The sequence below is a fragment of the Castor canadensis genome, chromosome 17 (genome assembly GCF_047511655.1).
Source record: "Castor canadensis chromosome 17, mCasCan1.hap1v2, whole genome shotgun sequence".
Lineage (NCBI taxonomy): Eukaryota > Metazoa > Chordata > Mammalia > Rodentia > Castoridae > Castor > Castor canadensis.
Window position 1 is genome coordinate 14,612,435 of NC_133402.1, and position 27,333 is coordinate 14,639,767.

General features: G+C 45.3%; 1 protein-coding gene across 6 annotated transcripts in view; it reads left to right on the top strand.

The window, feature by feature from the left end:
- Tmc5 (transmembrane channel like 5) overlaps positions 1-27,333 on the top strand; it is a 67,878-nt gene that overhangs the window by 18,273 nt on the left and 22,272 nt on the right. For 5 of the 6 annotated variants that reach the window (XM_074059555.1, XM_074059551.1, XM_074059553.1 and 2 more), the window contains exons 3-12: positions 3,851-4,690; positions 7,564-7,691; positions 10,070-10,159; positions 14,518-14,617; positions 17,276-17,363; positions 18,777-19,025; positions 21,866-22,017; positions 23,520-23,664; positions 24,412-24,567; positions 25,362-25,513. In XM_074059555.1, coding sequence (XP_073915656.1) covers positions 3,942-4,690; positions 7,564-7,691; positions 10,070-10,159; positions 14,518-14,617; positions 17,276-17,363; positions 18,777-19,025; positions 21,866-22,017; positions 23,520-23,664; positions 24,412-24,567; positions 25,362-25,513 — 2,009 coding nt within the window. In that variant the 5' untranslated portion in view covers positions 3,851-3,941. Of the gene's footprint in view, positions 1-3,850; positions 4,691-7,563; positions 7,692-10,069; positions 10,160-12,120; positions 12,513-14,517; positions 14,618-17,275; positions 17,364-18,776; positions 19,026-21,865; positions 22,018-23,519; positions 23,665-24,411; positions 24,568-25,361; positions 25,514-27,333 lie in introns of those variants that run through there. The other variant, XM_074059556.1, reaches the window with a different exon arrangement.

A 27,333-nucleotide genomic window follows, 5' to 3' on the forward strand; every position in this document is an offset into this window, starting at 1 on the left:
CTCAATGAGTCTGCCACCCGCTGGCTAGAAATGGCCACATGCCCTGGCTTTTCTGCAGGGGTGCTTATCACACCCCTGGAGGGGTCCCTAGAGTCTTCACCCCACTCTACTCCTGCAGCTCATCCCAGAGTCCTCAGCATTCCTCAGTGCTTTGTCTGTCCATGACCTTGAGCCCTGGCTTCACTCTCTGGTTACCTAATTCCTTTGCAAGGGTTCTCCTGATAAATTCTTTTAAGAAATTGACCCTGGAAAGATGTGTGTCTGTCTTGAAAAACTGGAGTACTTCCTCTTTTTCATAGTTGGGAGTGTTAACCCAGTGTGAGTCCCTTGTCACCTGGCCTAATACAAAGCTCAGAGCAAAATTGAGAGGGCCTGTCCTGTACAGCATCTCATGGACAAATGATTTGAGTCAAGCTCCTGTCTTCACTGAGGTTTTGTTTCCATTAATGCAGATGTGTGTGTAAATATATGGAAGATAATTGGAAGTATTTGTGAGCCCAAACCCTCTAGGTTTTTTTCAACTAGTGTAATGGTCCCTTAGAGAAATAGGTTTTATTGTGGTAGCTTCTGGGTGAGGTCTCTTTCATCTCCTTTTTCTTTGAAAAATGTAGGATAATGTATTTATAGAGATGTGTACAATTCTTTTTTTCCCCTGGGGTTTGAACTCAGGGCCTTGTGCTTGCTAGGCAGGTGATCTACCAATTGAACCACACCCCTACTCCTTTTTACTTTAGTTATTTTTTCAGGTAGGCTCTCACTTTTTGCCTGAGGCTGGCCTCAGACTCCAATCTTCCTACCTCTGTCTCCTGCATAGCAGGGATTACAGGTATGAGCTACTGCACCTGGCCCTGTACAATTTTTAACTGTACAACTTGATGAATTTTTACATGGATATATCTACACCCTCATGTAACCATGACCCAAGTGCTCACAGTCACCACCCAGAACCCCAGAGACTTCCTTACAGCAATTTCTGGTCATCGCCCACCTCTTTTCTTCCCTAAGATATCCAGTACGGGGACTTTCATCACCACACATTAGTTTGCCTGTTCTTGAACTTGTATAAATGTTCTATAGTACATGTTCTTCCATGTCCAGCTCTTTTTCCTCACCTTTACATGTGTGAGATACATCTGCATTATTGCATGTAACAAGAGTTCAGTCTTTGTTATTGCTATATAGTATTCTGTGGTATGCCACAATTCATTTTCTTATTCTGATGTTGAATAACATTTGAACTCCTTCCAATTCTTGTCCTACTGTGAAAAGAACATTTCTGTGAACACTCTTGTTGACTTTTGGTAGATGTACTCATTTCTTTGGGGCTGGTATAGCCATATCCATTTTAAATGTTGGGGGTGTATTAGGCATCATACAGCTTGTTAGATGTAATAGCTTAGGTTTGGGAAGGCCGTGGACATTTCTAGAGCAAATAAGTCAATGAGTGAGTTCAAATTCTATGTTATGAAAAATAATTTGCAACAAAGCATAGTGTTCAGCCTTCTTGCACAACAAATGATTTGTATAGATATTCAGGCTTGCAAAGTTCATGTTAGAATTCTTCTCTTCCTCTTGCAAATAGCAGCGATCCAACTCTAACTGAAGTAAAAAAGAGAATGTAATTACTTAAATATCCAGTGATCATCTGCCTTTAGGTATGGCTGGATCCAAAATGTCATCACCATTTGACTCTTTATATCTCTTGGCTCTGTTCTCTCCTTACTGGCATCAATCTTAGACAAAACTTCCACACTGGTTACCATTTACAGCTTTGAGCTTAAACTTCCTAGCTCCAGGTTCAGCTGAGAGAACTTCTCTCTTCCCTACAGTTCTGCCAAAACTCCTAGAACTGAGTCTCACTGTCTTTGGCTGGGTTGTATGCCCTGACTCAATCGCTGTAGCCAGGAAGAAAATATTTCCGGCTGGGTTCTATGTCCACATCTACCCACAGGGACTGAGAGTGGGAAAGGAATATTATTCAAGGAGATACTATCACCACAAAGAGAAGTGGATTCTGGGCAGGAACAAAATAGAGAAAAACAGACTTCCATTGTGCTGAGCCATGGGGACCTGTGTTGGCAAACAAACACTTTGAAACCATAGGTGATGGAGAAGGCTAATGTTGTCTTTAGCTCTGATTACTCAGAAGGACTCACCCTTGGCATTTACGCAGAGATAAACTTAGGAAAGTTGATTGAGCTCTAAGAATGCTCTGCTTCCTTCTGTGAAGGTATTAACATCATCTAATCATGAAGGCTTGAAATCCCTTCCTTCTCACCCTTCCCGTACTGGATCAGCCAACACATCTCTATTGTGACCCTTCTTTACATTTTCTCCCCTCTTACTATTTTCTTCTCTCTTCCCACTGACACTATACCACCTGTGGCTCCAGCCAAGAGATATATAGAGAGAAGGACCAAATACTGATGACATTGCTTAAGGACCTGGATCTAGTCATACCAGAATGCTATGCCCTCTTGAAATAGGAGCAAATTTCCTTATAAGTCCAGTCCAGAACCTGGAGGTCTGACTTGGGATACGAGCCCATTCCTGAGCCAAACCCCATGACCAGGAGTATGATAGACACTGATTGACTGAGTTGGGGTCATGTGACTATCCTGGATGGTCACAAGTGCAACCAGCACTTCCTGTGTCACCTGGACCAAAAGTAGGAGAGGGGAAGATGCCCAAAGGAAAATCAGGACATCGATGCCAAGGGAAGAGTAAATGAATAATAGACAAAAATAGATACTCAGATCTGGAAATTGAAACCTCATCTGTTTGGACTGGAAGTATGCCATGTCTATAGATTAGAGCTCATAGAATCATGTTTTATAACTATAAGGGGCCATGACAAATGTCTCTAATCAAATGCCATGGTTTCCATGAACTGTTTATTCTTTATGCATTTATACTAATTTATACTTCAAACCTCAGAAACACAAATACAATCAAAATGCTGAGAAAGTTCACGTTCCTTCTAATCCTTTGCTCCACTGCCCCTCCCTCTCCACCCGAGGAATGTACTGGTTAAGATATAATTTTGAGGGCCCAGTGTGGTATTGCACACCTATCATCTCAGGTACTCAGGAGGCAGATGTAGAATGATCACCATCCAAGGTTGGCCCTTGACAAAAGTACAAGACCCTATTTAGAAAAATAACTAAAGCAAAAAGGGCCAGAGTTCTGGTTCAAGTGGTGGAGGTCCTGTCTAGTAAGTGTGAGGTCCTGAGTTCAATCTCTACTACCACCAAAAAAAAGAGGTAACTTTAGTGTTTTATAATCAAACACCAAAACTTTAAACAAGGTATCAGTGTATTCTGTCTTCTGTAATGGTCCGAGCTGATACAAGGAGAGCTCTGCTCTGTGAAGTCTCCAGCCCAGTTCCCACCAGGTGTTGTGCTGTTGTCCCTATGAGGGCACCAGCTTTGTATGCACGGCCAAGATGGGCATGTCTACATTCCAGCCCACAGGAAATAGAAGACTGACAAAGGGAGGGATAACCCCTTTCCTCCAACAGCAGGACCTGGAAGTTGTAGCTAGCACTTCCACTCACATCCTCCTGCCAGATCTCATGTACATACTTAGGTGCAAAGGATCCTGGGAAATGTAGTTATTATTCTGGTCAACATATTCTGATGCCAGCTAGGAGAGAAAAGAGAATAGGTACTGGAAGATACAGCAATTTCTGCAAGGAAGAGAGGGGAGCTGGCAGATTGGCTCAAGTGATACAGTACCAGCCTAGCAAGTGTGAGGCCCTGAGTTCAAACCCCAGTACCACCCCCACCCAAAAAAAAAGGAAGAAAAGTGGGGGAAATCCCTGACTTTTTCCTTCCTTTTTGTTTTTCAGATTAAAAAAGAAAGAAAGAAAGAAAGAAAGATCCCTGAGTGACAACAGATGCGGGGTTGCTGTCACAGCGTGTGGTGAAGACAGTGCCAGCATGGCTGCCCACTACAGGAAGGACAGTTATGAAGATGATGCACACTACCCTGACTACCTAGGGTCTCGGAGCCCTTCGCAGGGATATTCAAAACCTCAGGTTTATTCCCAGTTTCCCGGTCTTCTGAACAACCTGGGTCGACCCAGCCCGAGGAGCAATCCATACGCTGCAGGCTCCAGAACAAATCCAGACTACCCCGGGGCCCTAGCAGAACCAGATTACCCCAAGTCTCCTAGTAATCCTGACTATCCCAACCCCAGGAATACCCCCAATTCTGCAGATTCCAGAACAGGTGCAGACTATCCCGGATCCCTGCCGGAGCCGGATTACAGGGACCTTCCGAGCAATGCATACCGCTCAGGCTCCCCTGGAGAGCCGGACTACCCTGGAGCCTTTGCAGGCTCCAGAACAAATTCAGTCTATCTGGGACCCTTGGGAGAGCCAGACTACCCTGGCGCCCAGGGAGACTCCAGCCACCCCAGCCCCAGAGCCACTTCCAACCATCGGGGCTCCAGAAGGAATGTAGGCTATGGTGGCTTCAGCATCAACCCGTACGCAGACTCTCCGGAAGAACCCCACTATCCGGGGGCTGTCCGTCCACCCAATTCTCCACGCTTTTTTGGGAAAGCAGACTATCCTGGTGCTGATGGCCATCAGAATTCTCCAAACTTTTGGGGGGAGCCTGACTATCCAGGTGCTGAGGATGGTCGTGACTGTGGTTCTTCTGAGACCCCAGAAATGGCCAGGAGGTAAGTTCTAGGATATGCCTTCACTGTGGGGACTTCTTTTTCTTTTTGGTGATACTGAGGATATCTTGCTTGCTAGGCAAGCCTTGTACCACTTGAGCCACGACTCCAGTCATTTTTGCTCTGGTTATTTTGGAGGTAAGTTCTTGCTTTTTGTCCTGGCCAGTCTGAAACAGCAATCCTCCCCTTATATGCTTCCCACAGTAGCTGGGATGACAGGCATGCACCACCATACCCAGCTTTTTTGGATGAGATGGGGTTTCATGAACTTCTTGCCTGGGCTGATCCAGACCCACCATCTTCCCAATCTCAGCCTCCCAGCACAGCTGGGATGACAAGCGTGTAGCACTGCCACCCAGTTACTGGTTGAGATGGGGTCTCACAAACATTTTTTTTAAAACTTGGTCTGGCCTCGAATCACAATCCTCCTGATCTCAGCCTCCCAAGTAGCTAGGATGACAAATGTGAGCCACCACACCTAGCTAATGTGGTTTTGATTAAGGACAGGTGGGATGTTTTCTATGACCTGTAGTTGTGGCGAAACTCTCAGACCTACCTGCAGACCTCACCTGGGCTGCAGGTTCTCACTTGGACACCTTTCCTCAGCCCTTGCTTGGATCAGCTCCTCCTCCCGCTCTTCCTCCTCCATTGCCTAGAAGACATCTAAATCTCTGTTTTGACTTTGCTATACTGCTGGTCGGGGTGGGTTTGAGACTTGACAGTCATGAATCCAAATATTTTAACCAGAATCACACCATCAGCAATGAATTTTTATCAAGGTCATATTTAGAATCTAACTCTACTGAGTTTGATTCCTCAAAGTTTTCTTTGGTGGTGCTGGGGATTGAACCCAGGGTCTTACACTTGCTAGGTAGGTGCTCTACCACTTGAGCCACACCCCCAGCCCTTTTGTTTTTATTTAGTTTTTTAGATAGTATCTTTCTTTGTGCTGGCCGGCCTTGAACTCACAATCTACCTGCCTCTGCCTCCTGAGTAGCTGGTATTACAGGTAGGAACCACAAGCCTGGCTAAATTTGTTTTATATGCAAGGTGTTTGAGTCATTGCTGATCTTTCCAAGTATTTTTACTTTGCAAGTATTGTTGTCGGAGTCAATCAATTTCCATGTAAATGTTAGTGCAGATTTGATTCACTTCAGCTTCAGCTTCGTTATTTTCATTGAGTTTTATCAATTATGTGTTCTCACTGTCAGTATTTTTCTAAGGTCATTTTCAGACATCAAGCCCAATTTTCCTTAGTTCAGATTCTATAGTTCTAAAATCTCTTTAAAGACTTTTAACCAAAGTCAGTGGCAAATTTTACCAAGTGTAGCTCTGGACAGTGACAGCATTCATTTGAGTGACTTAGTTCTGCCAAGTCAAATTTTTCCTGGGCTTAGTTTCTCAATGTTCACATTAACAAGTGGTAGAGCACCTGCCTAGCAAGTGTAAGGCCCTGAGTTCAAGCCCCAGTACCACCAAAAAAGATGTATTTGTTCAGGGGTTTTTTTGTTTAATCTATAACAAATTTTACCATGTGAAATTTTAACTAATCCATGTCTTATTTTGCATTTAGTATTTCTGCTAGTAGTATTTATGAATTTGATTTAAAAAGATAATTGCTAATGGAGTATGGTGGTGCATGCCTGTAATCTCAGCACTTGGGAGGTGAAGTCATGAGTTTGAGGCCAAGTTGAACAGTAAGATTCTGTCTCTAAGAAACCAAGCCCAAAACAAAACAATGACTTGCATTTACTTCCAGGAACAAGCAATCAAAACATCTTTAGGATGTACTTAGGTAGAACTCAAGTAGAATTAATAGGACCAGATCAGAATGTTTTCCTTAGTCTTGCCTCTCACTGCCTGTGTCACCATTCCAAGACATACCTTCAATCCTGTCACTCCTGCTTTTTATCTTCCATGGGTCCCCAAACCCCTGAGAGAGAGGCCTCATGGCTGCACTTACAGAACATCTGTGAACAAAGATGCACTGTGCTGACACGAGGAGCCAGCCCAGAACCAGCCTGGCCAGTCTCCCTCCTGTGCCCTCTGTAATTCAACCCTGTACTTCAGGCCAGTGGTTTTTGACCTTGGCTAATCCTTAGAATTACTTTATTATCTGAGTACCTTTAAAAATAAACAACCTTCAAAACCTCTGACTTAATTGTCTGATATGGGCCTTGGGCATGGGCACAGATAAAACCGAGAGTCACCACTGCAGGCTGGTTGAGTTTTAGCATTCCCTTTATGTACCCACACGTCCTGGCCTCACCTTCATTGTGCCGTTGCTCATCCCTGTGACACCCTCCCTTCTCTGCATAGGAATTTGTCCTTCCCACCCCTATCATGTCTCTTTTCCACATAGATTTCCACCCAGACTCCTAGCCCAAATTCTTCTCTCCTTCCTCTTATCTCCTTGGATCTATCTTTCCAGGTTCATTGGTTTTACTTGTATTCAGAATTGCTCACAGCTGTGTCTAAGAAACTGTGCCAGTTTGTGTTGGGAGCTTCTTGGGAACAAATACACCTTGTCTTTATCTTGGTATCTTTAGTGCCTAGACCATTCAGTCAGGAATGGATGGATGCATGGATGGATGGTTGGATGGGTGAATGGGTGGATTAATAGATGGATAGATGGGTAAATGGTGAATGGATGGATGGAGGAATGGGTGGATGGATGGGTGGGTAGATGGATGGATGGATGGATGGGTGGGTCAATGAATGGATGGATGAATGGATCAATGAATGAACGGATGGACGAATGGATGGGTTGATGGGTGGCTCGCCTCCACATATTCCTGATTGGGTGGTGATCCATCATTTGGGAATTTCAGGGTGCTCAGAAGTACATCTTCAATGAAGCCCTCATTTCATTGCAGGGGTGATGGCCCCTTGGGCATCCTTGGTAGAGAGAATGAAGATTTCCCTGAAAGCATTGAAATGACATCAAGGGATATGGCAAGTCCATATAGCCGCTCTCTGCCAGGCACTCCTGGAAATGGCTATGGTAAGCAGTTATGATGAGGAACATGCTTGGGAAGAAAGTAAATTCCAGTGGACTTAGGGGTGCCACCATAAAGAAGTCATAGCAGTAGAACAAGTGGCTTATCCCTCCCCTCCAACCACTCTTCCTAGATACAAGAGCTGAGTTATAGTGTCTACAGAAGCCAGGTGTCATCAGTGACCAAAGAAGTCCAGCTAAAGTATGTGACAAGTAGGGGTCAGCACACCCTGGGCCTATCTGAGCATCAGAGGGCTTATCACTAACCTGGAAATTTTCAAAACTCAGATTTTTATTTTTGGAGTGGAGATTGAGCCAAGGTCTCATGTATGGCAGGCATGCTCTCTACCATGGAGCTATGCCCACGGCCCTCAGCACTCAAATTTTGAAGTCCAGTTTCTACTGAATGCATATTGCTTTCCCTCCACCCTAAGCTGAAATATCATAAGTTAAACCATCGTATGTTGGGAACTGTCTGTACTAATGAAAAACACCACATGTTTGCATACAAAATAATAATTTGGGAGCCTAAACATCAAGAACCCATCGCCATCTGTGGATGTTTCAAGATTCTTGGGGATTTTCCCAGTGTCATGGCACACAGGGTGGATGCATGAGAAATGCTAACTGAATTAATACAATGATACAACTTATATCAGTCAGCTCTTGCCACAGGCATGCTGAATAACAAACAGCTCCCAAAGCCCAGATTCACACTGTCAACAAGTATTTCTCACTCACACATCTTCAAGGATTGCTTGGGTTTGTACTGCACTGGGCTGAGTTGACTGGGCATGCTCTTGTCATGAGTTTCATCTAGATCTAATGTCCTTTACCAGGGAGCTACCTGGGTCTTTTCTTCCAGTGACACAGCTGGAAGTGCTTGAAGTAGCAAGCAGAAATTCACAATAGCTTTATTAGCCTGGCACTTCTGTAGTGTTCCATTGGTCAAACCAAGTCAGGTCTCCAAACCCAGCATCAATGATGTGCCCAAGGTGGGAAAAGTGTAATATTTGCTGAATAATTGATGTATCACAATAGTTACCATATATTGATAGTTTACTGTGTTCCGGGATTATATAATCACATTAGTTCCTCCAGCAATCCTACATCAAAATTCTATCATGATCTCTTGAGATGAAGCTATTGAAACTCACAGATGTTTAGTGATGTGTCTGGGACAAACAGCTAGTAAACAACAGGACTGGAAATTAGTCCCAGGCAGGAAGTTCTAGAAAGTCTAGCAATATCCCCATCAAAATGCACTGCGTTCTCCCTGAGTTTACCTTTCATGTTTACCATGGGTTGAATAAAAATATATTGAAATACGACACTGTTGCATCAATGCCGAGAGTGGACTCTGTCCTCAAGGAAATCAGGCCATACTTCAAGTTCATGTGTCATCATAAAGCAGGACAGCTGGATGGGACCTTTGTACTCACCTACACAGGTACTTTTCAAACTCTGAGTTGCAACTCATTAACAAGTTCTAAAAAGAGTTTTTAAAGCAAAATAGAATTTAAAATATATAGCATAAAAATAAAAAAAATGGAACAGGAAAGAATGGAGTAGAATGAGAATTTGTCAGAGCAACATTTAGGTAATTAAACTAGTGGTTTTTTTTTTTTTTCTATTTTTTTTTTTGCAACCTGTTTTTAACAAGGCCTGCACATAATTCTGATGTATGTTAAAGTTCTAGAACTTCTGCTATAAAGATCTGGCACTCAACAGTAAAACTAGTGTTTTGTGAACCTTGTTTTTCAAGTGCATGTGTGACCTGGATCTCAATGTAACAATTATTATTATTGCTTAATTATTTTTTGGCAGTACCGGGGTTTGAACTCAGGACCTTGCACTTGCTAGGCAGATGCTCTACCACTTGGGCCCTGCCCCCAGCCCTGTTTTGCTTTAGTTAATTTTCAAGAGGGTCTTGTGTTTTTGCCTGGGGATGCTACTGTTTCTGGCCTCCCTCATAGCTAGGATTATAGATGTGTGCCACCATGCCTGGTTTGTTTGATGAGATGGATTTTGATCCCTCAATCTCTGCCTTTTGAATAGCTGGAATTACAGGCTACAGGAGTGAGTCACCACACCCAGACAAGTTTTGCTTCTGTTTGTTTGAGATAGGGTCTTGCTATGTAGTGCAGGCTGGTCTGGAACTCACTGTGTAGCTCAGGCTGGCCTTGAACCCGTGACCCTGCCTCAGCCTCCTGAGTGCTGGGACTACAGGCAAGTGGCCCCACACCTACCTCTTCACCCAAGTTCTTAATCAAGAGTCTGTTAGGACTCAAAGACAGGGTCTCAGTGTCGGACACCATTACCGTTGTCAGCACGCTAGAACCGTGCAAAGGGATAAGTGACAATGGCCCTTGTCTTCATTCCAGTGAACCCTGCTTATGTGGGTGAAAGTACCCCTGGCTGTGATTATGGAAACCCGCCGTTGTCCGAATGTGACTGGCACAAGTCACCCGAAGGTAAGAACTCAGGGACCGTGACCAACACCTCAGCCCTGGGGAAGGATGTTTAGGACAACCCAGACAGCACCATCTCCTCTCCGCCTCTGGTTTCCCTTCCTCCCTCCTTTCCTTCTTTCCCTCTTTCTTTCTTTTTTTTCTTTTCCTTTCTTTCTTTACCCCCTCCCTCTTTCCCTCTCTCTTTCTCCTTCCCCAGCATCGCAGTGAACAGTGAGGAATCAGTTGATGGAATCTTTTATATAACAGATGGGACCAACGACTCAACTATCCCTTCCTTCCAGCCCCATAGCCTGTGGACTTGACCTCATCCTGCCACCCCTTCTCAAGAAGGCCTCAGAACTTCACTAGGGTCAGGTGTAGCCACCTGGGAGGGAGATCCCTAGAGATCCAAGAGCTCACACTCTCCATTGGGTCCTGTAGAGTGGAGAATGGCCTTACCTGTGGGGGAGGGGGAGTGTCTTCAGCCTTCTTAGGACTGCCCTGTGGAGCCAGCATGAGGCACCAGGACTCTGGTGGGAGGACTGTCCTCAAAAGGAAGAAAAGTGAAGAAGTAGAGAGCATGGCTTTCTCTGACATTTTGTCTTGTCTTGTTCTGACTTTCAAATCACATCCACTTACCTGGTGGTCACCTTCAGGATAAAATGTTGCTTCTATGGGTTCTGCTATGCCCCAAAGACACCTCTGGCACATAATAGGCCCTCAAAACTTGTTTTTCATTTATAAATAAATGAATGCATAGAGGTCAGCATCTTGTTTCAGGGAGGGCACAAGGTGATGTGCTCAATAGCTCCTGCTTTGGGTTCAGACCAATTTGGGTTTGCCTCCTAGCTCCATTACTCTCAGGCTTTGTGACCTTAGCAAGTGATCCCACTGAGTCTCAGTTTTCTTAGCTGTAGAATGGGGTTGGTGATAGTACCTACATCATAAGGTGATTGTGGAAACAAATCAATGTATTCTATTTTAGGGGACGATATTGGGATTTGAACTCAGGGCCTGGCACTTGCTACCACTTGGGCCACTCTTCCAGTCCTTTTTATGTACTAGGCTTTATGCTCAGCCTGCCTACATCCTCCTATTTGTGCTCTCCACATGAGCTGAGCAGACAGGCATGTGCTACCACACCCAGCCGTTGGTGAGGAAGAGTCTCATGAGCTTGTCCTGGGCCAGCCTCAAATTTGCCTCAGTTGCCCAAGTGCTGGGATTACAGGTGTGCACTGTCACACCCACGTGTTCGAATCATTCCTGTTAAAGAGCATTCCTGGAAGCTGCTTGTTCCATTGGCTAAAACTGAGTCGTTTGTCCACCCTTAGCTGCAAAGGAAGCTGGAAGACTCTTAACTGAATACAGAATTTGCACTGGAAATGAGGTTTCTTCTGGTATGAGAAGAAAGAATGGGTGTTGGGAGGCAGATAGATAGCAGTGGCCACCTTCTAAGGTATCCAAGGATTTATACAGGCACACAAAATTATAATCTAACTGATTGCTTATACTCTCTCTTCAACAAAACTAGAGATAAGGGCAAAATAGTTTCTGCTGGGTACTGAGGGGGGGGAGAGGGAGGGGGTGGAGTGGGTGGTAAGGGAGGGGGTGGGGGCAGGGTGGAGAAATGACCCAAGCCTTGTATGCACGTATGAGTAATAAAACAATAAAAAAATTATAATCTAAGCAGAGACTCCAAGTGAAAAAGCAAATCTTGCCCTTTGAGCATGAGTCATTGAGAAGAATGTCTTCTCTTTCCGGAATCCCATTGTCTTCAATGAAGGATTCTGTTTATAATTTCTTGCCTAGCTACCAAGGCAGAATTCTCAGCAGGGAAACACATCTCTCCCGAGGAGATCCCTTGAGGGACAGAGTGGGGAGTTATGTTGTGATTTGAAGGGGCTGGCTTTGGTGAACACATCCTGGCATTGAAAAAAATATAAATGGAGTGTCCTTTCGTCACCATCATCCCTTTCCCCCTGTGGGTCCAGCAATGCCAGTGTGACTGCTTCAGAGCTCTTTGAAGACACCCTTGTGGAGAATAAGGCTTGCAGGTGACAAGAGATGCTGTCAGAGGACCAAGTGAATGAAATTGTCATAGAGATTGAGCACGTGCCACCTGGGGTCCAAAGCCATTCATCCTCCAGTCAGAGTTTGCAAGATAGGCCATGGGCAAACCCCACCTTCAGTGTGGGTTCATCAACGTCTATTGTTGCCACTATGGATGCTCAACTTTTCAGCCACAGGAATGACAGAAGACATAACCCGTTGTTACAGTTTTCAACCTCTGTGCAGGAATCAATGTCTCAGGCCCTCCAAAGCCCAGAATGTCTGGGTGTAGACCCTCCTTGTCCTTCCCTTGAAACCATTCAAGGTATAAAACGCTGGGGAAACACTGGAAAGTAGCAGAGAAGGTTTCCAAGTTGTCTACAGGGTTTTGTTTTTTAACTTTTAAGACATCAAGTAATATTTGAGGCTTGGTAGGTGAAGTCAGAAGCTGACACCTCCCTACTCACAAGAGCTTCCTTGGCAAGATAATTTCGTGGACCTGGTGGCATGTCCTTTTTGTTAGCCATTGCATTTAGTTTTTGGTCTTTGTTCTTGGCAGTACTGGGGTTTGAACTCAGGTCTACTACTTGAGCCACATTCCCAATCCTTTTTGCTTTAGCTTATTTTTCAGGTAGGGTCTCGTGCTTTTGGCCCTAGGTTGACCTCAGATGGTGATCCTCCTACCTCCCCCTCCCGTGCAATGAGGATTGCATGTGTGTGTCACTATGCCAAGCCTCAAATTAAGTTTTATTTATTTCTATACTCTGCACCTTTTAGGTAAGCATTGCCATTTTCTTGCTAAGAAAACTGAGGCTCAGAGAAATTTAGTGACCTGGTTGCAGAGCTACAGTGCTGTCCTGTTTTGGTCTGATTCCTCCCCACCCTGGTTTCAGGGAACATAGATAGGATCCTCTTATTGTCAAGTTCACTGTGACACCAGCTCCTAGATGAGACCTCCCAGCCTTTGGGCCCCTGAAGCCAGTAGAGATTGGCCTTCTGTTTCAGCCCATAATATTCCAGGTGTCAAGTCTAGCCGCTCTCTGTGATTTCCAGGAAAAGATGCAATTCATCCACAGCAGAGCCTTCACTGGGGTTTAGAGCCTTCACTGAAGATGGGGGCATGGGTGCTCACTCTACTGACCCCCCTGTATCCATTGTTCCTTTTCCTCAATTCTATTTCTTCCTGTCTGTCTACTTCCTGCTCAGGAGGGACACAATTTCCTTATCTGCAGCACAGTGACTTTGTTTTGGGATTCCCTCTCCACCTACATCATGGAAATGAGCACAGTGTTTCCTCATGAGGAGTTCTGGCTCTGTGATGTGACCAAGGAGACAGTTCACTCCCGTCCCTCGACTGTCTCCAACACATCATTGTCCCAGCCGGTCCCCCTGCTGGCCTCCCTCACCGTTAGAAGACAGTGACAGCAACTCTGGGTGTCACATCCAAACAACAATATCCAGAGGAAAAAGGATTCGTCTTGTTTTTAACTTTTTTGATTAGAAGGAAGAAATCCTTTCCCAAGAAACTTCTTTTTTTGGTATTTATGTGTGTATTTATTAATTTGACAATAATGCACTTTACATTGCATTCCTAAAGGCATTCATTATTAAAGAGGCACATTGTGACATTTACAGAAGTTCTTACAATATATCATAGTTGAATTCATCCCCTCCTCCAAGAAACATCTTGGCAGAGCATCCTCAGAGAACATTGGCCACCTGCTTGTGCCTAAACCAATCATCTGTTAGCGGGGTGAGACCACTGAGATTGGCTTATTCTCAGTGGGGTTGCTCCTTGTGCCTGGAGGTGGACCTGCCCAGAGAGGACCCTGTGAGGGAGGTGGTAGATCCTCAACACAGCTGGGATTCTGTTAAGAAGAAGGGATGACTGGGAGTGTGTGGAGGCCACAGAGGCCAAAAATGGGAAAAGAGGATAGAGGTGGAAGAGCATCTGAAAGTAGTCGAGAAATGAAAGAAAGCACCTGGGACTCCAGAGTCAAAATAAAGTGATGTGGGGTTAAAGTAAGAGAGAAAGAGTAGGCTGACTGTGCATGCAGGATCCTGTTGGCTTTGCTGCATGTTTTTTTTTTGTCACATAAAGAGAGAAACATTGAACTGGAATGGAGTCAAAAATTGGCTTTTCTTTGAGCTTTAGCACATATATGTGCCTTTTTGTTATTTTTGCCTGTGATCTTTGGGATCCTGGAGTCCATATATTCTTTTTTCTTGTGCCCTTATAAAAACTTGCTCTAACATCAGCATCATATTTTAACATGTCATGACTCTGTTAAAGAACAAAGATATTGAACTCTGTTTATTTTATTCTTCAGGACAAAAGTTGATTGCATCCCTGATATCCATGACATTTAGAGACAGAATTAAAACCATCAGAAGCCAGCCAAAGACTATGGAAGAGAAACGGAAGCTTAGGTATGAACCAGACCTTTCTCCTCGCCCAGATTACTTGTCAACCCCAATCTTCTATTTTTGCCCTATCTCAAAAAAGGTAAGAAATAAATAAATGCAAGAGAAGATATGGATCTTCCTTATGGAAGAATTCCAGGTTCCTCTCTATAGGAATGGGAGTATAACCCCACTCCCTCAGTTGGTGTGTGGGTTGTGCTCAGTGACTTCCTTCCAAGGAAGAGTCTGTGGAAAGGGAGAAAAGTAAGTTTCCAGAGAAGTCTGGCTAACACTATTGGGGCCAGTTGCCCAGGGCCAATGTCACATCCCCCTAAATGAATGATGTGATGAAAAATAAATGACCCCTCAGTGAAATTCTCTCCTAAAATCTAGAACCACGTCTAATCAGAGAAAATCACCAGGCACATCTCCAACTGGTACTCATTGACCACTCCTTGAAGTGGTCAAGTTCACCAAACCCAAGGAAAGTCTCAGGAACTGACACAGAGTCAAGGATTCTAAAGAGACACGATGAGCAAATACAATGTGGGGCTCTGGTCAGTCTTGGAACAGAAAATGGATGCTGTTTAAAAAAAAACTGGTAAAAGCTACAGAGTCTGGAATTTAGACACTAGCCACATACCAACCTTGGCTTCTTAGTTTTCACAAACCTACCACAGAAACTAAGATGTTACCACTAGAAACCTGGAAGTAATTTGGGAATACTCTGTAGTCTGCAGGTTAACTAAATTTTAAGCTGCTCTAAAATAAAAAGTTTCCTTTAAAAAAAAAGGAACTTTCAAAGCCCAGGAATTCAAAAACAATCACAAGGTGCTGTTTAAGCCATCAGAGTTGCATTTATTGTTCCTTTATTTTTATTTTTTTTGTGCTGAGAGTAGAACCCAGGGCCCAGTCAAGGAAGATGGGGACACTGGTACTGGGAGACAAAGGAAGCAGTGACCCAATCTGCTGGGACCAAACAGGAGGGCCTTTGAGCTTAGCCTTGAAAGATGGTGGTGTAGGAGTGGGCATTTGAGGTGGACTGAAGAGAGCCTGGAAAAGGCCAGAACAAAACAGATGTGTGAGAGACCAGGGATGACAGTGTCATTCTCAAAATGCTCTTCCGTTTTAAGTTCTGTCCCACAACAAGGGTTCAAATGAGCCTGCAGTGAGATTGCTCAGATGTGGCACACTGAGACTCAGGGCAGATCCTTCTCTTTTGGGGTGCTCACAGGGAGTTTGCCTTTACCTGGTGCATGACATGCCAGTAGCACCTTCCCCAGTTTAACTCCTGTTTAACCACAAAAGCCCCCAGACATTGCCAGTTGTCCTCTGGGGGTCAAAATCACTCCAGATCGAGAGCCACTGACTTACAAGTATATTCCCACCGTGTTCTCATTCATGGTCTCTTCCACTTCCTTTCCCCATTCTGTTCTAGCCCCCTCTAGCTCCAGCCTCCTTGCTCTTTGGCCTCTGCTTGAGGCTTTGCACTGGCTGTTCCCCGTGCACAGGATTCTCCCTTAGCCACACGACTCCTTCATCCCCCATCCCACCTGCAAATAGAGCATTGCTTAGCAATGACCCCATTTCAAGTTGTAATACAGTCCCTGTTACCAGGTTCAGGTCACCACATCTGGAGACCAGGTTCTTGGTCTTGTCAGAGAAAGAATTTGAGGACAGACACAGAGGAGACTTAAAGAGGTTTATTAATGCAAAGCAAAGTGAACGCAGAGCAAAAGTGCCCTCTCCATGTAGAAGGGTGGGCAGGCTCAAGAAGGAGGGCCACCCAGAAGGTTCTAAGACCTTGAGTTTTACTGGGGTCTGTGGACATGGATGGTCAGTCCTGGAAATCTTGGCTATGTGTCATCAACCGCTCCCCTTGTTGGGGGAAGTGTGAGTTCTTGGCCTTTGATGGTCAGACCAGGGCTGTCATTTTGCTCAGACCCTGTGGGCTTCACAGCAGCAGGCCCTGCCACAGGTCACAAGTCATTCCTTTAATGACATCGGCAGTCTAGGACATGATTCCTATCAACATCCGAGCCATTGTTCCCCGCTGGAGCACAGCCCTCACTCCAGCCTTGCCCACCCCTTTTCTCTCCTGCATTTTTAATTTTACTGTCCCGTAGTACAGAACACCTTCTCATATATTGCACGGTTTACTCCTTTTATCGCAATCTTTCTTGTCAATCAGGATGTCAGCTCCACTAGCCATAGAGATTGCTCTCTCTCACCTGCTCCCTCGGACTGTGCCTGTCACATCAGAGCAGCTCAGGAGCTTTATTTACTCATTTAATTTTTTGGCAGTACTGGGGTTTGAACTCAGGGCCTTGGGCAGAGCTCTCCTACCTGTGCCATCTCCCCAACCTGTTTGCCTTTAGTTTATTTTTCAGGTAGGATCTCTTGCTTTTGCCTGGGACTGGCCTCAAACTGTGATCCTTCCTACCTCTGCCTCTCAAGTAGCTGGAATTACAGGCATACACCACCATGTCGGGTTACTTATTTATTATTTTGAGGCAAGGTTCTCCCTATGTTGCCCAGCTTCCCCTGAACTCTGGGGTCAAATGATCCTCCTGCTTAGGCCTCCTGGGTAGGGGGGACTCCAGGCATGTACCACCATGCCCATGAATGAATGGATGAATTACAGTGTGGGTATCTCTAATTATTTTCTACTGCCATTCCCCACAGGAACATAGTTGACAGAGAAAAAAGTAAACAGTCCTACCATACCTTTGAGATCAACTACTGTGCTCAGTGTCTGAGCTCCATATCTCTGGTAAGCCAGCTTTTGCAAATTTCATTTCATTTCCCGTGAACAAATACTAATCTACCTGTTAGAGGGGAAGAGGGTGACATTGTAACACGACTGGTCGGAGCGGAGCAATCAGAATCAGTATTTCCCCCTCCTTATCATTCCCCGTTCTTTCCTTTTTTTTTTTTTTCTTTTTTGGTGCTGGAGGTTGAACTCTCAGCACACTCTGTACCTCAGAGCTGTGCCCCCTCAATCCCTCCTTATCACTTTGTTATACTTAGAGCCTCTGAAATCCTCTATTCTGGCTCCTCATAAACCCTGTCACCGGCGATTATGAGCTGTACTCAGCCCACTGGGCTGTGGAACACCAGAACCCACTCCTTTTATCCAACTGTGTTTTGGTCCCTGTTATCCAACTGGTACCACCCTCCCTGAAGCCCTTCTGAACCTCAAGTAGTCACTATTCTACATTCAGATAGACTTTTTTTTTAGTTTCCACATATGAGAGAGAATGAGATCTTTCTATGTCTAGCTTGTTTCACTTAGTAAGATCCTACAGTTTTATCCATTTTGTTGCAAATGACAAGATTTCATTCTTCTTCATGGCTGAATAATATTCCATTGCACATATATACTACATTTTCTTTATCCACTCATCTGTCGACAGACTCCTAGGTTGATTTTGTGTCTTATTATTGTAAACAGTGCTGCAATAACCATGGGAGTGCAGGTATCTCTGATATGTGATTCATTTCTGTTGGATACAGAACAAGCAGTGGCTATCTGGATCAGGCAGTAACTCTATATTTAGTGTTTGAGAAGCATCCACAGTAAAGGGGGCACAGAAAGAGTATGACAACAAACTGGGTGCTAGTGGCTCACACCTGTAATCCTAGCTACTCAGGAGGCAGAGATCAGGGGGATTGTGGTTCAAAGTCAGCCCAGGAAAGATGAAAGTGAGACCCTATCTCAAAAATATCCAACACAAAAAAGGGTGAGAGCATGGCTCAAGGGGTAGAGTGCCTGCCTAGAAAGTGTGAGGCCCTGAGTTCAAATCCCAGTAAGTTGACATCAAGGTGGGGGATGAGCATGAGATGGAAGGGGACGGAGGGAAGAGGAGCCAGAATCCGGGTATCCGGGTCTTACAGCCATTGGGTCAGTGCAGTGAGGGGAAGGGAGGTGGTGTGGGGAAGATGGAGGAGGAGGAGGAGCTATTTGGCCTCTGGGAGTGTCACCATCAATAGCAAATCTGGAAAGGTGACAGTAGCACTACCGAGAGAGTGGTTGTGAAGATTAATGACATAGCCTTGGTAAGTGAGTGTGACTGGTGTCCAGCACAGTGTGACATTCTGGATACCATGTCGTCTTGCTATTACGGTGCTCGGAGAGGCTCACTGAGCATCGGGTCACCTAACTCCTCCTAACTCCCAACTCCAGGCTTACCGGAGATCCAAGAACAGCCTCTCAGAGCTCCTTGATTCCATCAGCTTGTGGCAGAAGACACTCAAGGTCATTGGAGGCAAGTTTGGAACCAGTGTCCTCTCCTACTTCAACTTCCTCAGGTGGCTCCTGAAGTTCAACGTTTTCTTCTTCGTCGTGATCTTCAGCTTCATTGTCATCCCCCAGTTTACGGTGGCCAATAGCAACACCGTGCGGTTCACTGGCTTGGAGTTTTTCACAGGGGCGGTAAGTTCTCCATTTCCTCTGCCCCGAGTTCACCACCTGGGACTTACAAGGTCACACCTTGCCAGTACCTAGCCAGGCCTCTCGTTTTGCAGGAGGGTTGGCTGATGGGAGAAGTGGGCGTTTGATATGTGTCCCTTTCCCCAAGCAATGTGTACGTGACCTTGCGGGATTTCCTTCTAGCGGTAGTCACTGCTGAGTTTGTGCTTTTATCCACACGCCATTTTTTTGCACACATCTATGTACAGACGCAGGCACTTTTTCCTTTTCTTTTGTGTCTTATGAGGGATGAACTCCTTCTTCCATGTTGACAACTGCTAGCTTTCTCTCATTTAACAGCAATGATGGACATCTCATACTAGAGATGCATTTTCTACAAAATACAGTGCTCCTTTGGGAAAATTCCTACTATAGAAGAGAGTGAAGAGGAAGGCCATTTTACCTTTCTCCCCTCTCTAATTCTCCAGCTTGGGGTGTATCACTGTAAACCACGTGAGCTTCCTGAGTAGCCAGGATTGCAGGCGCGAGCCACCGCGCCCTGAGGAAGCTTCCCACACAGTGACCCTCACATTGAGCAATAGGCCGATGGATGCTAGGTAGTGGATAAAGAGATAAGCCATAGACACAGGGATAATGATTCTTTTAAAAAATCAAAAGAGCTGGGTGCCGGTGGCTCCCGCCTGTAATCCTAGCTACTCAGGAGGCAGAGATCAGGAGGATCTTGGTTCAAAGCCAGCCCAGGGAAAAACCCTTCTGGTGGAGTGACTCAAGGTCACTCAAAAGAGAAGGGCTGGGGTGTAGCTTCGTGGTAGCAACCTTGTCTAGCACATGTGAGGCCCTGGATTTCATACACAACACCACAAAAAAATATTTTCAATGAAAGAAGGATATGATTGCGCTACAAATCTTCCTTTGCAACTTTTTTTTTTTTGCTTCACTATGTATCTTGGGCATTTTTAGAAATCTTAATTGTTCTAAATATGAAAATGCCACCATGATTTACTTACCCAGCTCCTTATCTAAGCATCTAACCCCTGCCTTGAGAGTTGACCTTGAAAGGATTCATGGCACTGAGATTCTGTAGAGCAGAGATTCCCAACTATGACCCAAGAGTCGAATTCAGCCATCTGTTTTGTGTCCTCTGTGAACTAAGATTGGGTTTTACGTTTATAACTGGTTGAGAAAGAATCAAATGAAGAGAAACGCTGCTGGGTGTGGTGGTGCATTGTGGCCCAGATTATCAGGAAGTGGAGACACACTCTGAGGTCACCCCGGGTGAAAGAGCGAGGACAAACAAACAGTGCTGAAGGTGTGGCTCGAGTGCACCTGCCTAGCAAGCACGAGGCCCTGGGTTCAGTCCTCAGTGTCACCAAAAGAAAAAGAAAGGGGAACATTATGTTAACACAAAAATTATGTGAAACGCACAAAACTGACAGCGTCTAGCTCTATATTAAAAATGGTTGCCGACTCCTGCAGCAGAATGTTCAAAATAGGTTTCTTCCATATGTCATTTTTTTCTTTTTTGTTAGAATATTTTCTTTGAGTTCGATGCATCAGAATGGAATTAGTGTGTATATTTCTCCTTTAGTTTTCCTATTACTTTGTAGTGTAATAAACACCCATATACCCATATGTAGATTTTAAGTGGATTTACTGTTTTGGGAAGTATTTTAACATAAATTGCAGACATCAGAACATTTCATTCTGAAATTCATCAACACACATCTCTGAAAAATAAGGACATATACCTGCAATCACAGTCAACAAAATTAAAAATGATTATCAGCTAAAATCCAAACCATATTCAGATTTTCCCAAGCATCCCCAAATATCTTTTGAGCTTGCTGTTCAGACCAGAATCTGATCAATGATCAGACTTTGCACCCTGTTGGTTTTTCCCTTGAACTGTCTGACTGTTTCCTGTAGTCTCTCTAATTTCATTTCCCTGTTTCCTTATTTCCCATAAGCCGCAATGTGGACCCAGAGGCTTGAAGTTTCCTGTGTAACACATTTGCTGTAATCGTCCACACCATGGCTGGCTGTCATGCATTCGATGGTGTTTTCTTGGCCCCCAAGTCCAGGTGGTGGTGGCTGGAGTCTTCTATTGTAAAATCGTGTGGGTTTGGGATTCTTTTCAACTCCAAAAACCTAGTGATAAAACGTCTGGTTCCTCAGTGGCCACAAGGAGTCCCTTTCTTGGTAAACGACAGCCAATCCTCAGCCTCCACAGGTTGTGAATCCTTGAATTCAGTCAATAGCAGGTTGAAAATGTTTTTAAAAATTGCATGTCTGCTGAACATATACATACAGTCTTCTTATCATTATTCCCTAAACCATAGGCTGGAGCAAGGGTTTACATTGTATTGGGTATGGTAAGTCACCTAGGGATGATTTAGAGCTTACAGGAGAATGTATGTGGGTTCTGTGCAAATTTTAAGCCATTTTATGGAAGGGACTGTAGCATCCACACGTTTTGCTAGTCCTGGAACCAATGCCCTGGGGGTGTGTGTGAGTGTGTAAACTGACCCAAGCTTCCTGCAGACAGGAATTGCCCCTGCTGTCCACAGTCACTTGCCTTTCTCTCAAGAAATCCATCTGACCTGGATCTCTCTCTCTTTCTCTTTCTCTGTACTGGGGATTGGACTTGAGAGCAAGCTCTACCACTGGAGCTACACTCCTGCTCTTTTTGCTTTTAGTTTCTTTTCAGATAGGATCTCATGCTTTGGCCCAGGCCATCCTTGTACTGAGATCCTGCTACCTCTGCCTCCTGAGTATCTGGTACTATAGGCATGCACTATCACACCCAGCCTACCTGAGCTGAATCTCTGCATTGCTCCCTTCAGGGTTATTTTGGGAACACGGTGATGTACTATGGCTTTTACACCAACTCTACGATCCAGCACAGGAACAGTGGGGCTTCCTATAACATGCAGCTAGCCTACATCTTCACCATTGGAGTCTGCCTGGTCATCTGCTTCTTCATTTTGCTGTCCAGGTACAGAGTGTTGCTGTGTCTTGATCCTGAGGCTCATTTGAGACTTACACAAAATCCAAGTCTGGGAAATCAACCCAGGAAACAGTCTCTGCAATTTTTAATTTTCGGTCACTGTCTAATCATTCCTTGTCATGCTATGTAAAATATGAGTTGGGCAGAGAATGAGAGGTTTTATGTACTCTTCAATAAATTGTCAGTTTGGACCAGGTGCAGTGGCACATGTCTGTAATACCAGCACTTGGTAGGTAGAGACAGGAGGATCATGGTTCAAGGATAGTGCTGATAAAAGGTAGTGAGACCCTATTTCAAAAACAAGTTGGGCCTGGTGGGGCACATCTATAATCCCAGCTCCTCAGGAGGCAGAGGTAGAAGGACTGAGGTCTAAGGCCAGCCTGAGCTAAAGACCCTATCTGAAAAATAAAACAAAAGAACTGGGGGAGTAGCTCAAGTGGTAGAGCACTTGCCTAGCAAGCATGAGGCTCTAAGTTCAATCCCCAGTATCTCCAAAAGAGGAAAAAAAGCAGGAAAGATACTGGTCAGTCTGAAAATAAAGGTGGGATTACCTGGACAGGAGGACGTGGATGGACAGTTGGCAGAGGGGAGGTATAGATGAGAAGTGCACATGGAAAAGTGGTTCAGCACCTGTGCCCATTTGCAGAGCACAACAGACCAGGTGGCTGAAGCAACAGAAATTTGTCTGTCACAGCTCTGGAGGACAGAAGTCCGAGCTCAAGAGGCCATTAGGGTTGTAGTCTTCTGACAGCCTCTCTCCTCGGCCTGGAGATGGCCATTGCTCTACTTTGGATCTGGAATGTCCCCCAAAGGCCCATGTATTAAACGCTTGGTCCAAGCTGGTGCTGTGGCTGATACATAGCAAGCACAAAGCTCCGAGTTCAAACCCCAGTGATGAAAAAAGGAGAAAAAAAGCTACCAATTACCAATAGAACAGAATAGAAGACCCAGAAATAAAACCACATAACTACAACCACCTGATCTTTGAGAAAGGAGCTAAAGATGTACACGGGAGGTAAAAGCCTCTTCAACAAATGGTGCTGACAAACTGCCTATCTACATGCAGAAGGTGAAACTGGGCCCCGGTGCCTCACTCTGTACAAAAACCAGCCCTAAACAGATAAAGATCCTAAGGGAAGACCTGAAACCACAGGGAAACTCTGGAAGGTACAGGCATACGCAGATATTTTCTGAAGACTCCAATTGACAGGAAATAAGAGCAAGGACTGACAAATGAGACTGTTTCAAATTAAAGTGTTTGCGCACATCAAAAGAAACAGTTACCGGAATCAAGAGTTAACCCAGAGAATAGAGAAAATCTCCACCAGCTATTCAACAGATAAGGGATTAATAGTGAGAATATACACAGAGCTCAAAAAACTAAACAGCAAAAGAACAAATAATCCAGTTAGAAAAGGACAAATAAACTGAACAGACAGTTCAGGGTCTTTTGTGATGACCTGGGGCATTTTGCTTTCTTTCGTCCCTAGCATGGCCAAATATTTCCGGAATAACTTCATCAACCCCCACATCTACTCCAGAGGAATCGCCAAGCTGGTCTTTTGCTGGGACTTCACTGTCACACATGACAAGGCTGTGAGGCTGAAGCAGAAGAACCTTAGCACCGAGATCCGGGTAAGGCCAGTCCACCTTGCCCAGCCTCTTTCCATGCCAGCCTCCTTCCCTCCTCCTATGTGTCTTTAACTTTCTTGAAGTAAGCATGAATTATTTTTTAATGCCTGTGAGGTTAGCCAAAAATATTTGCAATACCTAGTGCTGGTGATGGTGTGGGAAGGACATTTTCACATGACTTGGGGCTTTGTAATTGGTACAGCCTTCCTGGTGCACAATTTAGCAATCTATGTCAAAATATTAAATTGCAGCCTGGTGTGATGGTGCACGCCTGTCAATCCCAGCACTTGGGAGGCAGAGGCAGGAGAATCACAAGTTTAAAGCCCAGCCTGGGCTCCACAGTGACATTAAAAAAAAAAGGGGGGGGGGGGGCTGAAGCTGCAGCTCAAGTGTTAAAGCACCTGCCTAGCAAATGTGAGGTCCTGAGTTCCAACCCCTGCACTGTCAAAACAAACAAAAACAGAACAGAACAAAAACTGAAAGGGCTCCATGAGCTCATGGCCTTGAAGAACAATCTCTTCCTTCCACCTGCTCCTCTAAGCTGGAAAGGGAGTGTGATGGGGTTGATGATGGGGTTTTTGGCCACAGAGAGATTCTCCCATAATGCATTTCTGTGATGAACTTCCCACTCAGTCTCACCTGCGGGTCTGGGCTGACTTTGAGTCCCTGGACACAGCAAGGGACGACCAGGGATGGTCGTTCACAGTGCAGAGGGACCAGTGGGTCAACTTGACTTTCTTGCATTGGTAGGAGAACCTGTCGGAGATCCGTCAGGAGAATGTCAAGTTCACATTTCACCAGCGGCTGACCCGCTTTTCTGTTCATGTGATGGCCTGGCTTGTCTCTACTGGAGTGGCTGTCGCCTGCTGTGCAGCTGTGTATTACCTGGCTGAGTACAACTCTGAGGTAACTGGTTGGGCAGGACCACCAGGTCCAGAGCAGGGAGCCAGGGGATGGGCTGGGATGTAAAGCCGCTTCTCAAGCCAGGATCTATGCATCTGTGGCCAGGCCAGCAGCCCCCATGTCACAAGAAGCTTGTTTAAAACTGCAGAACCTCTCCCTCCCCAGAAGGGACTCAGAATCTGTACTTGCATGAGGTCCCACATAAATGCATGTTACAGACTGAGACGCTCTGGGCTAGTGGAGACATGGGACTGGCCACAGACCTGGGGTCAAGTTCTCATTTCTTCCTTAATTGTATCCTCCATGCATCCCACGGTGCCTGGCACAGAGTAGGCGCTCAACAAGAGCAGTGATCTGGTGGCTTGTGCAGTGATTTAATATTGCCAAGCTCTGTGCTCCTCATCTCTGAAATGGAAAGGATCCTACCTGGGTTTTGTAGGTGTGTGGTCAGGAGGAGAGAAAAGTTATATGGATGGTTTATCTCTGCCAGGGCACCCTGGTTCCAAGACACTGCCAGCATGCAAGGTGTGCTTTTAAGCCATCCAAAGGTGGGTGGAAGCAGGGGCAGGCCTGGGGGGCTTCTGATCTTCCATTTCATGTACTGGGTGATCCCAGGCAAATGCCTTTGCCTCTCTGAGCTTCAGTGTGCTTGGTATACTGTAAATGCTAAGTAAATGGTCATTTAATAGTTAACCTCAGTTGAGCTGCTTCTGGGGTTTTCCCACTATGCCAGCCTTCTGAGTGACACAGAATCCAGTATCCAGCTGGCATCTCTCGTCTCTCCTCCATCCCTGCAGTTCCTGAAGGCGCACAAGAACCCCGGGGCAGTGCTGCTACTGCCTTTCGTTGTGTCTTGTATCAACCTGGCTGTGCCACGCTTCTACTCCATGTTCAGGCTGGTGGAGTGGTACGAGATGCCGAGGCATGAGGTCTATGCGCTCCTGATCCGGTAGGTGTGGCTGTTGTGCCCAACATCTGCCTCATTTCCAGGGAGTTAAAAAGGGTTCTGCTTAAATCCCAAAGTTCTGTTCTCCAGAAGGAAGGAATCCAAAGCATAAAGTGGGTTCGTGTGGTGTGGGTTAATGGCCATGAAGGAACCCTGGGAAAATACACATATGTGTACACATATCACATCATATCAAAGTCATGCCTTACCTTTCTCAATGGCTAACAGCCTGAAGATTAACCTCGTTCTCCAGTTCACCTGTACTTATCTGTACAGGTGAGCAGGCAGCGCACTGCACAAGGGATTCTGGTTGAGGAGTTGTGTATGGACTGAAATCATCCAGTGTTAAACTAAGCATCATCCCAGGGGAGGAGGCACAGTTTTGTAATAAAGCCACCCAAACAGAGGTGGGAAAGTGCTTTTGGTGATTTAGTGGCTCAGATGGGGACCCCTGTTGGTGATTCCACAAGATGTCATATGTGTTAGAGGTGACTCCAGGATTTTGGTAAGCAAAGGCTAATGTTGCCCAAATCCTGACATGTCATCTTCATCCTGGCTGCTTCCCTGGCTCATTCCTGGCTACGATAATTAGTCTGCACAATGCAGACGGTGTTCCCTTACTGATCACTTCCGGAGACGGCTTCTCACTGTGGCTGCTGATATCTAGATCCCTGCTGGCCAGTGCTCCAGCCTGTTTTCTGCCTCTGTCCATCTTGATCTCCACCCCTCTCCTCACTGGCCTCCTAAGTGTTCATGAACAGGCCCCACTATGTACCTATCCCTGGGCCTTTGCACTGGCTATTCTTCTGCCCAGATAGCCACATGGCTGTATTTTGACTTCTGCTCAAACGTTACCTCTCAGAGAGCTCTTCCCTCAGGGAAGAGACCACCCTATTAAAAATAACAGCTCCCTACCTCCCTTTCTCCCCTGCATTATTATTTTCTTACCACTGTCTAACATTTTTATTTAATGATTCTCAATCTCTCCCCCTCCCCTCTCCCCCCACCTTTCTCTCTCTCTCTCACACATTAATGGGGAAATTTTTGCCTTGTTCCCAATAACTTGGAACATAATAGATGATCAAGAATAGTGGGTGAATAAATGAATGAACACGTCAACCACTCAATTATATCCAATCCATACTACAATAACTCCCACTAGCCAAGCACTGGAGCTTACGCCTGTAATCCTAGCTACTTGGGAGGCTGAGATAAGGTGGATCACAGTTCAAGGCCAGCCTGGGTGTTAGTTCATGAGACCCTATCTCCAAAATAACCAGAGCAAGGGGTTGTCGGAGTGGGTCAAGCAGTAGAGCACCTGCTTAGCAAAATAACCAGAGAAAAATGGACTAGAGGTAAGGCTCAAGTGGTAGAGCACTTGCTTTGCAAGCACAAAGCCCCAAGTTCAAGTCCCACCAAAAAAGAAAAAACTCCAACCAGAGGTGATTCCTATACCCTCAATATTTCTTCACATCCCACCTGGACCAGGGAACCCCTTTGTTAGTTGTGAATGGAGGGAAAATATTAGGTCTCCCTGTCACCCTATAACCTTGCATGTTGGGTAAGATGGACATAACATGCCCTCTTCCTGGGGTAGGCTCATAAAGACCAAGGGGGATGATTCTGGAAAGTGGTGCTCTTGGGTCAGTGCCCAGTGAATATTAGGTACATTTGCTATCATTACAATGGGAAGTACAAGAGTGTGTCAGTCAAGATAAATTAGGTTATGCTGAAGTTACAAAAAAAACAAAACCCTATTCTCAGTGACCTGGGACACTAGTTTTATTTCTTACTCGTGCTCCTGTGCATTCTGGACTAATGGG